The 16126-nt window shown below is 52.9% G+C and overlaps 2 protein-coding genes across 2 annotated transcripts; one reads left to right on the top strand and one right to left on the bottom strand.

Annotated features, from left to right (window-relative positions):
• Nucleotides 1–12659: 12659 nt before the first annotated feature.
• On the top strand, nt 12660–13808 carry HRG_07729 (nitronate monooxygenase domain-containing protein; the record flags this gene model as incomplete). Its single annotated transcript, XM_044866200.1, has 3 exons — nt 12660–12702; nt 12774–13585; nt 13671–13808. 3 exons carry the CDS (start codon nt 12660–12662, stop codon nt 13806–13808), a joined length of 993 nt encoding a protein of 330 aa, XP_044719164.1.
• Nucleotides 13809–13994: 186 nt separating this feature from the next.
• On the bottom strand, nt 13995–15960 carry HRG_07728 (F-box domain, cyclin-like protein; the record flags this gene model as incomplete). Its single annotated transcript, XM_044866199.1, has 3 exons — nt 13995–14071; nt 14221–14789; nt 14873–15960. The coding sequence occupies 3 exons, from the start codon at nt 15958–15960 to the stop codon at nt 13995–13997; spliced, it is 1734 nt and encodes a 577-aa protein (XP_044719163.1).
• Nucleotides 15961–16126: the final 166 nt, after the last annotated feature.

Below are 16126 nucleotides of genomic sequence, written 5' to 3'. Positions count from 1 at the left end.
TCCTAACTCTATACGCGGAACGAGTACTTGGACATTTTTCTGAAGTTTCTTGCATGTTTTTGATAGTAAGACATAACAAAGCTTATACAAGGCCTTTACCTATTGGAGCTCCTAATCTAGGGCCTACCTTGTTGACTAGAGATGTGTAACAACCTACATTTGTGAGAGGCTGGCCCAGAGTTAATTCAACACGTAGGTTCCAACCACCCCTACTACTACTCATTCCGCCATTTTGCTTCTCGGAACCGGCCCTGTTCCAGGATCTGTGTTTTCTCGATGATAAATGATTAGGAACGGGACTCCCTGATAACTCCTATAGAGGCAGATGAACCTCATTAAATAATAATTTCAATTTCTAACTTTGCAGTAGTGAAGTCCCATGGGATAAAGTGAGTGAAGTTCTCCGGGGGAGGGAGAGAGAGAGATCAAATTTGCCCTGATTTGTCTGCAGTCGTACCGTACAAGGTACCCCCTGCAGTGAGTGGGTGAATAAGCGTAAATCATCATGAATCCCCTTCCCTATGATCCGATCTGGATGGACGAACAAGCCGGCAAGCCAATAAGCCAAATCCAAATCGAATCACCGCCGACTGCCACGCCGCGTAAACCATCCCAAAAAGAGCGAGAGATATTGCTCGCCCTTGGCCTATACTACAACGAACCCGAACCGGCTCACAAATATTCACCTGAGAGGCCTAGCTGTCGTCTCACGACGTTACTATTATTTCGCAGGATAACAAGGGCAAGACTTCATATTATAGACATTAGAGTAGAGCTACCTAGTGCATTTACTACATCTGAGCGCTCGACTAGTACTTAGGGTATTAGACGTACCGCTCCACGTCACCCTTTCATTGCGGAGGCGCCTAGCTTCGGCAATGACGATCGAACTATGTCTTGGACGCGGGCAACTTGGATGCACAGTAGGTTACATAGCAGTGGCAGTTAAACTATTATTCAACGAATGGGAGCATAAGGAAAATAATTTGCACCATGGAGATGCCCTGCTCCAGCAATGTAGAGCCAGACCCCGCCCCCAAACTTGCAAGCTGATCGCCATCGTCTCTGAAGCGTGCTTGAGCGGGCACTCGTCCACCGACACCGGGGCCACCACGTGCAGAGCCCGCGCTTTAAACGGCTTTACTCTACCTCCCCACCCCAAAATGGCAATGTCTCCATAACTCCTGGATGTTCCTCGTGTGTCCAGTTGAGTGCACCTGTGGCCCCATCTACAGACCTTTCGTAACCACCTGCGTGTTTAACGTATTCAACTCCGTCTACCCTCCAGATAGGCCGGCCATTGTAGAACTCCCGAGCATGTGCTGCCAAACCGCCCACAGTCAACTGACCAGCCGATATGCTCTGGCACCTTCTCCAACCCTGAGCCAGCAACCGGTATAGCCCATAGCGCAACGTGCAGTAGCTGCTGGTCCTCGGAAGGACCCAGCAGTCAACCTGGCAGTCCTCTTCTTCAACCTTCTCCAGCTTTGAAGCCCGAAATTGAAGGAGGAGTAGGGTCGAGCCGTCGAAGCAGAAGACTTGGGGGCATTGATACTTATGTGCATATAGTTTCACCAATAGTAGTTTCTGTGAGAGGTTTGTTATGCGATGTCTGCAAGACACTCGGGTATCTAGCCCATGCTGCAAGGACTACATTAGATATTTCGGCGTGAAATAAGTTCTCGCAGTCGGCCTCGACTTCTATTCGCCATTGTCTCGCGTTCTGGCCCACAGTGGGCTCTTGCATGCGTATCCTGTCGTCGTCGTAAAGCGGAAGAAAGGCCTCTTCGAAGTTGGCCTAGCTTATACCCTCGTTGTGGACGTAGGAGCGGGGGACAAGATTGACTATCGGCTTGTACCGTCGTGCCCATTCTTTGTCCGAGGCAGTTGTATACCTGGTATTGTATACATAATTTGTAGGATGTTGCAGAATGTGGTACTCGGCAGTGTTGGTAGCCATGGCGACATCCAAGAATTCTATCTTCTACTTGCATGAAGGCCGGGGAGTCGCGAAGAGTTTAAATACATTCGATTCGAAAGGCAATGCGTCTGACGCAACGAGTGAACTCCGGAGCAGGCGCTCTCGATCATGCTGGCTACTGGAAACTGCTCAGCTGCATTAACCCTTTCAATGAGTGATTGCCCAATCTGATGATTGAGCGCTCGGCTTTAAGACGCAGAACATCGCATCGGGATGCCAATTCCAACATTCTGTCATTCGTCACCCGCCAATTCGCCATCCATCAGCATCTTAAAATGGATGGATGGGAGACATGCGATGATGCAGAGCGGCCGTCTCGCCGGGGCGCCAGGAAACTGCCGCCGAAGACAATCGTATCCCACACCTCCCCCCCCCCCCCCCCCCAGCTCGCTCCCCGTAGAGCACGCACGCAGGCTGACCATTGTCTTTGCCCAGTACTTCCGGTTCGGGAGCCGCATCATAGATGCCACGGGCGCACAGTCCGACTGGGAACACCCTAACGTACTACGACTTACTATACATGGCTCCACTCTCGATCGCGTCGTCCGGACACTACTCTATCCATTCCCATCAGCACTCCGCTCCTGGGTCCAATCCACCTTTCCGGAGTGGATGTTGCCGACAAACATTGTCCTGAAGAAGCAGAAAGACGACTGGGAGGACGAGTTTAACACAGAAGAAGCGACATACGAGAGATTGCGAAGCTTGCAAGGCCACGTCATTCCCATATGCTATGGCCAAATCGAGTACGACGGCGCTCGTGCCCTGATCTTGTCCGATGTTGGAGGCGCATGTCTTGCGGAACCCGAAGGCGCCATGCTAAACGAGAAAGAGCTTCGACCACTTCTCAACCGGGCACTCAGCGCTCTTGCTAGCTGTTGTATTTCGCATGACGACATAAAGCTTGACAATTTTCATCTCGTTGGCCAGGATCATGCTAGAATCATCATGGTCGTCGATCTAGAGCGTGTGGATGTGCTGTCATCCAAGGAAGAGCTTGAATGGATGGTGAAGAAGAACACAAATTCTCTGATCAAGGCGTATCGAGATCATCTTGATTGCTTGCGAGAAGACGGCTTGTTGCCACGCCGGAGCCAACACGGGGTTGATGGTGGCGAGAAAACTTCTGCAGGAGGGGGTGCTTGATAAAGGTGCTTCCAACCTAAGCAGTGTCATAACCCGTGACTACGAGGGACATTATGCAGATTGAACGGTCTGCTGTCAGTAGAAGCACGAGCTAATGATTCACTTCGCCAACTGTATCCAACAACCCAGGCCAACTAAGGATGAGAAGGACCATCTCCGAACTTCATATTTGCCATCTGCTCTATATTGGCTCTACTAGGCAGACTATGGCTCTATGTCTACCACATTGCGTCTTGGCGGTTTGACCGCTACCAAATGTAGTGTAATAGAGAATTGACAATAGAGCTTTTCAATAACTTATTGTTGTTCCCATCGACGCCTTCGATCCATACAGACAGCAGAACCAGTTCCTTTACTGCACTGAAACTCCAGAGAGGAGCGTCGAGTTCACATTGGTTCCCAGAACCCGATCCTGGATCTTTTGACTGTAACCTATATAAGGCTACAAACGCTACAACAAAGTGTTTGACTGTAACGGTCTATCACAACATACTCTGTTTTGACGAGAGTTTCTGCGACAGCTCTCTACGCGAGGCATATTCTTAATAGGTCGCGGGGGAACACTTCGGCTTAATTATGCATATATTCTTACTTGGCAGTTGCATACAAGAAGGTATCGATATGAATGAAACTATGGAATGGGAAAGAGAGATGCCTAATAGATACATTTCTTGCTTTGCTAGCAGCCAAAGGCCAGGTATCTTTCTGTAAGAGATAATGGACGCATGGCCTTAGATAGCTTTAGTTTGAAAAGCAGCCTATATAGAGCTCTTGCAAACCGTAACCCCTTTAGGTTGAACTGGCGAACAAGAGCAAACTCCTCAAAAGCACGCGGGCAGATACCTAAGTAACTAAAGTCAAATATAGTAATTATAGTAATAGACTCGCTAATCTTGACGTTAAATTGAGTTAGATCGCAGCGGCATATTTGAAGAGGTTCGCCTTGCTAGCTTACTCTCTTGGGGTACCTTGTTTCGTCGAGTTTGCCGTTTATCCGGCTTTCTAGCTCCAGAAGATTATCAAAAGTACGACAGGCACCTAATTTTGAGAAAAATCGGTCAACAGGCTCTTGTTTCCCAAAGGGTCCCAGGTGCGCGTTTAACGGGATGGGAATATCCTAAATATGACGAACAGAATTTGCGATAGCTTCAAGTATCTGTCCCGCTTCTTTAGGATGTTTTATGACATGGGGATATATTCCATAACGATACATGTTATCTCGAATCCCTGCGGGGTTGCTTTAAAAGAGTCGTAGATTCGAGGAATGCGGACAGTACGAGCATCAGCATGTTCATGTATATAGGCCGCCTCGGCTAATGTCACCCCTGTCCCGTATTTGATCTAAATTTGTTCGCTATAGGCAAAGCCGTTAGAACAGAAATCATCGGCTCTGCATAGAGCCACGACGACATCTCTCGGGGGAAGCTCGACGTCTCTGGGAAGGGGAGTGGGGCGTTGACGACATTTTTCGGGGAAGCGTCAACGACCTCTCCTGGGGATTTCTGCGTTGGAGTCATCTGGGTTGTCGGTCAGTCACTGACCCAGATTCTGTCTAGAGATGTTAAGTGGAGAGGAAGATGTGCTTTAGGTTTGGGAAACTGTTGAGGAATGAGGAGCGAGATAGTGCGGGAAAACGGTGGGCGGCACGCGACTCGCATTCTAACGCACGTTCCCGCTAGACACCTCCTAATAATCTACAATCTACTCTACAGTAATTTATGAAGCTGATATATGGTTAATAAGTATAAGCGTATTAGCTATTATACTTAGTAACTGTATATATACTATTATACTAGCTTTATATAAAGACAGTTTTATTAATCTTCGAGAAACTCAAGCTCTGGCAGCTCCGCCGCTCGCGCTCCGATAGTCGAAGAGAGCTTTTCCCTGGTGACGACTACAGAAGTTCTTGGTTTCCCGGCTGGGTCTAGTATCGGCGCGTAGACCTCGCACGGTTCCGTCTTATAGTAACCCTGGCTGCAATGCTTCCGCGAGTAGTCAATCCACTGCTGGCATGGGCCATCCTCCCATTTGTAGATTTCTCGAGGGTTTTCCGCCAGCCTTCCCAGACGACCAACTATTCTGGGAGTGGTCCAAGTTTTCCCAAAGCCAAGGCATGCGTCCGCGGCGCCACCGCAGTTAATAATTGGCTCAACCCGACATGTCCCAACGACCCGTGCATGGTACGTTAGAGTCTGGATAGTACAGTGATGACCGGCTGGACAAGGGGCTTCATGTGTGATTTGCGTCGTCACTGTCGTCGACTTTGTGTATTCTTCGCCGTACTCCCCCCCGAGCTCGCCGCCGTATTTGCTAGGTGGTCCGCCGGCGGTTAGTTTAAGCGACACTTTCCAGCCTTTTGTGGTGGAATCCGTCACAGCCGTAGACCTTGTTGTTGTGACCTTGGCAAGGAATCTGTCGTCCCCTTTGTCGTAAGGAGTGTCGAGGTCAGCGTCTAAGTAGGACTTTGCGCTAAAGGTAACGTTTTTGGCCTCGAGTAGCCTATTGCGCATGTAGAAGTATACATAGTAGCATGAAAAGATTTTTGCTGCGCAGCGTATTTCAGACGAACCATCGGTGTCTTGGTATGGCTGGTTGTCGGAAGAAAGTCGCAACTGTAGCCCATTCGAGAACTCTTGAAGACGAGCTTTGACTCTGGGGTGGTCTTCAGCCTGGTAGTAATTATCAAAACAGAAAACTTGCACGGCGAGTAAGACGAGGGGAAGAACCCCGAGAATCATCTTAGCAGCTGTGAAAGGATATGTAAGGTAGTTAGGGTGGGTGAACTGAGCAACGAGTGCCGGGGAGAATGGGATGTAATGTGTATTGAAGATATGACGTGAGCCGCTGAGGAAAACGCGTTGATGCGATGGCGACTCGGGGAAGCTGCCTATATATCTACAGAAGCCCATGTTTTAGTGCACTATAGTCCGCTTATTTGAATATGCCACCTATTCTACGTACGGGATTGTATGGTGAGAATAGAGGCCCTACGGATATCAGTCGTGGTGGACAAAGGCACGGGACGGGGCTGTGAAGTGAAATTAAAGTACAGGAGTCACGGGCCGACATCGCTTTGGCCTAAATCAGGTTTCTTACCTTACACAGCGGACCGATACAGGCAGTAATAGCAAGCACATGACGCTATTCGACGCATCAAGAAGCCAAGAAGCTAGTTCAGACGAAACAATAGCGCCCGCATGCAATCACAATATCACCTCGTAATGAGATTCACGAGCCACGGATAGAGATAAGGAAGGATTCGAAAAAAGGGCGCTTATGACAAGGTCCGTGCTCCTACAGTCCTTGACTAATAAATGCCGAAGCAGCCTGGTTCGATTAAAGGGACAGGTCACGAGGATAACTAGAGGAAATGAGCATAACAGTAGTGGTGGCGATAATTCTTGGTGAGGCGAGAAATGAAAGGGCAAACCATTGAAAAAGGCTCTATTAAATCGCGATCTGTCTGGCTTTTTCATCCCAATAATGATTTATTGTCATCAACGTAGCTATGACAGGCTGCCTGGGAGTAAATAGCTTCTTTAATTACTCGGATTGAAGTGGATTTCAAATTTTATCCAGCCGGTAAGGCCAACAGTCTGGCAAGGAGCATCTCGCGCCGTAATGAACAAGCAAAACCACCCTAGTAAGTCATGCAATAAGTGACCCTCGCCTCCGGATCGCGAGCCAAGTGATGTTATCTAGCGGGGTTCTCCAGAGAATCGGCTTGGCTCGTATCCCCGCAGGACTTAAATGGATGCTTCTTACGACCCCGGGTGGCCCGGGGGGGGGGGCAGGGGGGGGCTCAATGCCACGTGTAACCATGTCAGATAACAGTAGCTAACGTAATGGAAAGAATCCCAACGCTGCTTTCCAACGTAATCCATAGCGTCCGAGCGTGATCCTATTCTGCTTCGTAGTTATGCCATGCTCAGCTGAGAAAGTAGATACCTGTTGAGGAGAGTGGGCATAAGAGGCCACAGTCAGGCTCAGTGGACCCAATAGTCATGCACAAGGAAGCCTGCCTGACCAACATGACTCCCCTAGCCCAAGGACATTATGTAGGCCTGACTCAGGTATAGGAACATCCTAATGCCCTCTTTTGGCTAGCTATGTGTGGTCACTGTACCTATATAAGCCCCTCCCTTGTTCCAATAGATAGACCAAGACATGCATCACTAAATTCACCTTTCTGTGCCCCTATTTCTTCCACTGTGCTCTCAAGCCCCTGCTTGAGAATACCAATCCGCCCCCTTTCCCTTATTCTCAGTCTTTCTAGAGCACGACCCGATCGAATGGTGAGCTGAAAAGGTTCAGCTACCTTCACTTCTATCACTGAAACCCCCTCCATCTCTGACTCTGCCTCCTCCTCCTCCGGGGCGGGATCCTAGTTTCTGTCAGGCATGTTGCGTATCTGCTTTTAGCCACTGCGGGGCCAGATGATAAGGATGAATACACATCTGCTTCTCCCTTGAGCGAGACACCTGATTAAGTTGGCGCGTGCAATCCATCAGGTCTCCAGGGAAAGCGCATCCGTATTACCAAGAACCTCCTCAAGGCGCCTATCCCGGACTCGGAGCATGAGGCTCAGGGGGTTTCGAGCGTGCGTTGGACGTTCTCCGCGATGCGAAGGCTGAAATCGTCGACGATTTGGACCTGTCCGAAATGGACGCTGGTCGCTTGGACGCCATCGCAAACCGCGTTCAAGTGTGTTGATGTTAGACCTAAAGGCCAACCTGCCAGAAAATAGTCTTTCACCTTTAACAGAGAGCCTAAACAGTGTCACCTCTCTTAAGGTCATCCGAGCTTTCACTAAATCCTTCCCTCAAGAGGAATATACTGCACGTAACACTTGGTTTTGGAACACCGCGTTGATATCTAAATCGGTTAACAAGTCTCCGCATTCCAGCGCATCAACGAGGCGAAGATATTGACTGACCAAGCGCTTGGGGTTCCGCACGCCTTTGACAGGGGAAAAAATCGATGCTTTCATCGCCTCAACTGTCTTTTCCCTCTGTCCTTGTTCTGCACTAAGCCTGCCCGCCATAACGCTCCCTTTGGGGACGACGCCGGAAGACACGCCAGTAACGGAGAGACGCGGCATAAGCGGGAAGTCGCTGGGCATAAACACACCATGGCCCAGTCGACCGTTCTAAATCAGGTTGTTTAGGCCCTGTCTGCATGACCCTCTTTTCCCTTGGGTTCGTCGTCTTTGTCCTGCCTCTGAAGCTGGGCAGGCGCATTGGACCCCTGCAGCTCGTGGCGAACTATTCTTTCCCTACTCATCGGAGTCTTGATCCTCGTTGCCTTTGCAGTATACGGGTTTAAGCCGGTGGCTCGCGTCGTACCGCTTCGCCCCTTTCGCTCGAGGACGACGACTGCCACTCTTGTCGAGGCTTTCATTCACGGCATGATGCTCTTTGGACTTATGCAGTATCTGCCCTTCTTTTATTAGGCTGTTTTGCGCCAGACCCTCATTCATCCTATTTCCACTGCTCCCGACAAGCATCGCTAGTGTCCTCGCTGCTGGTTTGTCAGTCGTCGCCGTTGGCTTTACCGGCTCCTATAGATGGAGCCTCTGGCTGTCCTGGGTCCTCGTCACTGTAGGAACAGATGTCCTCGCGCTCCTGAGTGAATCGTCGAATACGGCTATGTGCAATGGTCTTCCTGTTATATAGGGCGTGGGCATTGGGTTTATACCACAGCTCAGAACGGTAGACCTGCTCACTATGTGCTTGGGCCCATTCCCCACGCATAATTGGGGTTCATTACTTCGCTGGGCTCGGCAAGCAACAGTTCGAGATCTGACAAGCAGGTGGTGGCCATAGGACTGCCAGTATGCGAGATAGACTCGAAGAGATGCCATGTATAATTGCTCTGAGCCTAAATTAGTAAAGGAAGAGAAGCATTCGTCTGTGCTAAGATGAGCCCTGTCGAGTGTCAACCATGCTTCTGACTCAAGTTGTCAGGCAACTCACCGATGCCCTAGCCCTGATGGTGGTTGTTATAGTACGTCGGAGAGCAACCGGCCAGTTTTCCGAGAATGCCACGGCAGTTCATAAGCAGCGTAGCCTTCGACAATCTCGAACGTAGCCATTGTGAGGAAGACTGCCTGCTCATAGGCCCTCATGTGGGGGCAAGGCAACCGACCCGGTCTCCGTGGTTCTGCTCGCGGGCCGGAACCCAGCAGCGGCAGGCAGGTGGACTTATCGTGGCATGTTACGGAATGAGCCCAGATATTATCTGTGGTGTGTGGCTATTACTATCAACTTGTATCGCATGAACAGGCCATTGAGCTGCTTGAACTGCCTGGAAGCAACCCTGTGCTATTACAATATTGAAGACTGGACGTAATCGCATGGTAGTGACATGCTGAAGCTACAACACACCGCTGCTTCTAGTAGACACAAGCAATAGAGGATGTTCCTTTTATCTTCTGTCAACTCTAGGCCAAGACGTTCTTCCGAGAGCTAGGTGTGATTATTCCGAAGGAGCGTGCCAAGTAGACGGCGAGGCTAAACGTAGGTCCAACAACATCATCCGTCAGATATAGCTGCGCAAGCCAACACTGCACAAGGGCGTCGGGGAGCGAAAGTATTGCACGTCGCATTCCAAGTCACCAGAGACCAGAGTGCCTGAGCATGTTCAATGCACGAGTTGAGAAGTAACTCGACGTTTTTAACAGCACGCTTAGCATTTTGCCACAAAGGTTTTGATGGGGTCGCGCTCCATAGAGGACGAGTTTCTGTCGGGGGAGTGAAGGCTTCGCTCCGATTTAGCTCCGTCAGGGTCAAAAGGGTCAGATTGTTCGCGCTGACGGCATAGGCCCGTGCATGAGCTGGGCGTTTTGGATTTTTACAGAGGAAGCAAGCTTTTGCAACCCCTGGCAAGCCCAGATTGGCCGTACCGGGTTACGGACTCGAAGTAATAACCTGCCATGGCGTTCGGGATCGCCTGGCGGGGCCTGATCGGCGGAGTTCCATCGCTTAGTGTTCCTTTGGTAGGTCCCAGGATTCCACGAGCTTATTCAGTTTCGCCGTCGCAGAAGTAGTCCCCGATGCCGAGGGAATGTGCCCAAGGAGCCCATGTAAAACAAACTCCTTCGCATCAACGTTAAAAGCCAAGCATCTCAACAACGTAGGCCCGCGCGCTGCTCAGCACGGTCTTGGGGTCGGTGAACATAGTGACGCAGTCCCATGTTTGCCCATTGAATATCGGTCGCGAACGGACGGAAGTCGGAGCTTATACTCTCTGCATCCCCAGAAGGCGTGGTCAGCTGGCATGATGGGTGAGCACCACTGGGGGCTGCAGGCTGCCCAAGTTCCACTCGTTCCAACAGACTTTAAATGTTTCTCGGTACCCCTTCGACCTTGTCGAACCGACTGCTGAGCTCGCCGATGGCAGGCTGTCTTCTCAATAGTAAATACACGGGCTTGCATCACTACACCGTATCCGCTCAGGTCAGTCGAAGGCATACTCACAGAGAACCCGCCTGGTTGGGCTTTTCCCTTGACCGGACCATGAGCAGTCCCGGTTGAGACGCGTGCAGTTGAAACAGTTTGGCCTCTCTCGTTCACAACGGATCTTCTTGATACGGCACGAGTCGCACACTGGCAGTCATTGAGGGTCAGAGTCCGCGAAAAGTGCGCTACCAAGTCAGCATATCAGCCGGTCCTCGGGAGGACTGAGCCAACCCAATAAGCTCATTCAGTGCCATGCCTAGATAATCCCTTGAGTTTGTTTGTGTGTCGACTCTTTAGTCGTGACTTGTTAGACTTAGTTGCTCCGTTGATGTCTGACCATAAGAGCATGTCTGAGGCTAGAAAGATTGACCTACATCCTCGGACGTTGGAGCACTTACGGGATCCACGCTAACAATGAAGTCTGCTGCGTCAAAAGAACAAACTGGCGCGTCGAAAAAAGGATAGATTACAAAGAAGGATATTCGAATGACTGAGTGTTCCAAACAGGCAAAGCAAAGCGAACAAGAGCTGATTAGACCCAACTCGTAGGCCCCGGATGTTAGTTGCGCCGGCAACAATGCGCCCCTTCTGATACCGACAAGCACGTATGATCCGTTATATGAAGTAACTAGCTGTCTGGCACGTCCGCATGCATTGTGCAGGAGAGCAGAGGCAACAGATCAACAAAACGCGACAAGTTGATAAGTCGTCTACGAGATGGAGATATTCGCCTTGCCGCATAGGGTCGATGACTGTGGTTCCTTGTTCTTATACATACGGTCATTTGAGAGGTATGGGATGGTTAATGAACCACTCCGAGTCCTCAAGTCCAACGAATAACGAGAGGAGATGTTGCCTATCTGGGCTCGCATGGAGACTTTGGGGTGACTGCGTAATCGGCCACGGGATGTTTCTGCAAATCCGGTCGGGACACCGCCACTATCTGCACTATGTAAGTAATGCTGAGACCAACAAATGATTCAATACGGGCGATTTGGCCAGAGACACCCTCATCTATATCGGCGGATCGGTGCAGTATAGCTGTGTATACACGAAATGATGCTATTTCTAGGAGCCTCGGCCGCCAGGATCCAGCTGCAGCTGCCTAGTTCTGCAATAAGGCTGAGTCTACTTAGTAGGAGGCCGAACTGTGTATCTAGGGGAACGCGATGAGCCGGCTTCGAACATAGAACACGTCTGTGACCCTGTGACTCATCAAAAGATTTTAACATGGTTCTGGTCAGGGTCTTGTGCAGTAGGTAGGATTAAGCCCTGAGTTCAGGCACAAACACCCCCGGAACCAAAGGTAGCACGGTGCTGTACTGTAAGCAGTTCATGCAGCCATGTTGCAGTCGACATAGCTGATCGGAGGCTAAGCATCAAGGCCAGTCTCCCTTCCCAGCCCTCTACTCTGTTGCGTGAGAGTCTTGCTGCAAACATCATTCTTCCTTGCACTACGGTGCCAACCCTCGTTGCTGTTACGCCGTTCGAACAAATTGGCTGATCATCGGCGTCGATTTTGCGAGGAAGAGGCTAGAAAACGGACGGTCGCACCGCAAGATCTGCCACTCGGACACGGTTCTCGACAGCGTGGCTGGGATCGGAGAAGAGGAGAGGGTGCAGAGCGTGTAGTCTTTGAGAAGGGATGATGACAAATTGAGCCCCTTTACCCAGATTTCCGGACCGGGAAATACGGAATGCCGAAACCCGGCGACGAGCATGTGAGCCAGGGGGCCATCCGGGCCCCGTGGGGGATGTGGGGCCTCTGCGGCCTGTACCTCGGCATCCTCGTCCAACGACCATCGCATTCCTCGACCCTTTTTGACGACGCGCTCTTCCTGCTCCCGCCGTCAGCCACCGCTCGACATCCTCTCTCTCCTACTGCTTCGCGTCATCGCATCACACGGCTCAAACCTCGGCCTCTTTTGCTCGACCGACTTCATCGCCCTCGTTGTCCCTCCCTTTTTCCAGCGAGCTCGCCGGCGCCTATAACGACATAGTCAGACGAAGAAGTAGAAAGCGCAGGGACGAAGACCTCTCCTAGAATCGACGATAGCCCCATAGCCGCCATGCCTCTCGCCACAGAGCTGACCCGGCGGCTGGGCATCCGAGGTACGCGCCTCTCTCTCTCTCTCTCCCCACCATCCGCATACATACATCTCTGACTGGCTTCTCTTCCCTAGTGCCTGTCGTTCAGGGTGGCATGATGCACGTCGGCACGGCGGACCTGGCCTCGGCCGTCTCCAACGCCGGCGGCCTCGGCATCATCACGGCCCTCATCTTCCCCTCGCCCGCCGAGCTGCGCGCCGAGATCCAGCGCTGCCGGCGCCTGACGCGCAACCCCTTCGCCGTCAACCTGACCCTGCTGCCTTCCATGGTCCCGCCCGACTACGGCGCCTACGCCCAGGCTGTCATCGACGAGGGCATCTCCATTGTCGAGACGGCCGGCAACTCGCCCGGCCCCATCATCGCCCAGCTGAAGCGCGCCGGCATCACCATCCTGCACAAGTGCACCACCATCCGCCACGCCCAGAGCGCCGTCAAGCTTGGCGTCGACTTTCTCAGCATCGACGGCTTTGAGTGCGCAGGCCACGTCGGCGAGAGCGACATCACAAACTTTATTCTCCTCAGTCGCGCCCGCCAGTCCCTGAACGTTCCCTTCATCGCCTCAGGCGGTTTCGCGGACGGCTGGGGCCTCGCCGCCGCCCTCTGCCTCGGCGCATGCGGCATCAACATGGGCACCCGCTTCATGTGCACTGTCGAGGCCCCCATCCACCAACGCATCAAGGACGAGATTGTCGGCGCCCAGGAGACCGACACCACCCTTCTCCTCCGCCGTTGGCGCAACACCAGCCGCCTCTACAAGAACAAGGTCGCCCTCGAGGCCCTCCGCGTCGAGCGCGAGAGCACCACAGGCGAGTTTGCAGAGGTCGCGCCCCTCGTCAGCGGCAAGCGCGGCAAGGAGGTCTTTGTCAATGGGGACCCCGAGCATGGTGTAAGTGGCTCCTCTTGCTGTACCATCTTGGTTCTTTCTTGGCCAGGGGCGACATTGCGCGTACTGACTCTCGTCTCGACTGTAGGTATGGACCACGGGCCAGGTCATCGGGCTTATTCACGATATCCCCACGTGCGACGTCTTGGTCAAGCGCATCGAAAAGGAGGCCGAGTCGGCGCTGAAAGAGAGACTGTCTCTCATACAGCCTGCGCCCAAGCTATAGATCTGCTTTTGTCTTGCCTGTGTCCTTATGTAGAAACAAGTCCCGTGACATGTGTACAGGAATCATCGTACGTCTTCCGTCTTCTATGCCTTCGGGGCCTCTAAGGAGCCAGCGTCACCCCCTACTCTATATGTGTATGTGCAGATCCATTAAAGGTCTTGGACTTCCGAGCCCAAACATCAACTGTCACCTGGCCAGCGGGCCTCGGCTTGCAACGAGCGTCAACAAGGTCGCAGGGTCGCGTCCAAACGGCTTCTTTCGGGCTGCACAGCACACGAACCAAGCGAACCAGCATTTGGACGGTGGTGATAAAGCGCCATGCCTCTCATCTGCTCGATGCCAAGCCACCCATCACCATGGCAGCGGCTGGCTCCCGTCTCGAGTAGTGCGACGTGCCGGGTGGATTGCTCACCGTCCCGCACCACCCACCCTGGGGGCGCAGGAGGCTTCGCAGCCTCGGAATGGACGTCCTCGGCGAGAATCGGCGTGGCCTCGACGATGGCGCCGCGCAGGCCGCAGTAGAAGGAATCAGACAGATCAGATGCCTTGGCCAGCGAGAATACCCTGTCGTCTGCGTCTGTGCCGAGGAAGACAGTCGCGTCTGGTCGCCAGTCCGGAAGCCTCGACTGCCCGTGCCAGCGGCAAACACGTCGATGCCCTGGCTCGCAGCGACTCGAGAAGGGCGTCGCTGGCTCTTGATTTGGCAATCCTGCGGAGACTTGTCGCCCCTCTCTCGACAAGCGCGCGTGCGCGATTTCGGGAGCTTCTGGACATGGCGACTGGTCGGAGCAATGCAGAGCGTTGAAATGAAGGTACGGTTTTGGATAGCGGAAATCAAATATGCGCAGGACCGCCTCCGAGTTGCCGCCGGCCACGAACCGTTCCGTCCCATACACCAGTAGAGAGCTGCTGGTGCAATACGGCTGGAAGCGGTCGCGGTATACGACGTCCCGATTTGATGGCGTTCGTATGTCGAGCAGCCTGTCGAGGGGTTCAACATTAGGAGCTCCAGGCCGATATCGTCCAAGTTCGCAACGGACATGTGCAAAGGAGGGGGAGTGTACCTGTAGCTTCCGTCGTCCCACGCACTGAGGAGCAGGTTCTCGTTCGTGGAGTTTCCTACCTGCTCTATGGCCCGCACTGTTTCCCTCTTAGTCGGGAAAGCCTCTGCTGCGCTGTAGCAAGGGATTGAGGATAGCTCCACGCCAGTGGGTCGTATTTTGCCCCATCGGAGTGGCTCAGGGTTATTGCCAATGCCACAGACAATGCCATCTCTGCCCATGAACTTGGCGCAGCGAACTAGCGGCATTTCGTCCGAATCTCCCGCCTTGGAGGCGTCGTAGTACGCTATTGGCTTCAAAGTCGTCTCCTCGCCCTCCGATGAGAGGTTATGAAGGGTGAGGCGGGAGCCTCCACAGCTTGCCACTAAGTGCGTTTCCGGTTGCCACTCTGTCCAAGTGACGGCAAGCCGTCCTGGGGAACTCCGTTGGTTGTGCGCCTCCTCTTTTTCGGCGGCGAGGAGCCGTTTGACAGTCCGGCCGAACGCCTCGTCGTTGGCGCCGGCGAGCAGCTGGACATCTCCGTTGGCCCTCCCCAAAAGAACTTCCGGCTTACAGTCCCTCTCGATGACCGAGACAGCCGTTACGTCCCCGCTTCCAGCGGAATAGCCGGTGTCGCGACCACCGAGCTTCCTCCAGGTGTCGGAGCGATTGGACTCTGGTGCTGCGGCTCGCCATCGGACGAGAAGGTCCTCGCCGGTGCCGCACGCCAACACCTCAGCCTGCGAAGAGAGCAACTGCACATCGACGAAGCACTGAAACGTAACCGACTGCCCTCCAGGGGGGATGCGATGCCGTCCTCTTCTGCGCACATCTTCCCGGAAGAGGTTGAAGGCAAAGCCGCGCTTCTCCCAGCAGCGGTCCAGGTACGTCAGGCGATCCGCGACGGACGCCCACGTGGTCAACCCGCTTGAAGGTATAGCGAGCGAGGGGAACATGTTGCGGACAAACGATTTCCAACCATCGTGGTGGATCAGATCGCGCATGTGCCGCGTGCAAGAGCCGAGGTGGGAGACGTCGCGGGCCGTGTCCAAGTAGTCGATGACGTCGAGAAGAAGATGGCCCGGGAGATTACCCAGATTGGCCGCGTCCATAATGTCGGCCTCATGGGAAATGTTCGGTGAGCTACACTACACGCCCGTCAGTCCTGACTCCCCTTTGCTCCCGAAGATAGCATTGAGGGAGATGCATCGAGGAGGGACAACGACCGTCTTGGGCAAGCCGTGCCCCTTGAAGCGACGGACCTGACAGATATCTGGC

Source organism: Hirsutella rhossiliensis (genome assembly GCF_020360975.1).
Source record: "Hirsutella rhossiliensis strain HR02 chromosome Unknown scaffold00008, whole genome shotgun sequence".
Taxonomy (NCBI): domain Eukaryota; kingdom Fungi; phylum Ascomycota; class Sordariomycetes; order Hypocreales; family Ophiocordycipitaceae; genus Hirsutella; species Hirsutella rhossiliensis.
This window is presented reverse-complemented; position numbering and strand designations above follow the sequence as displayed.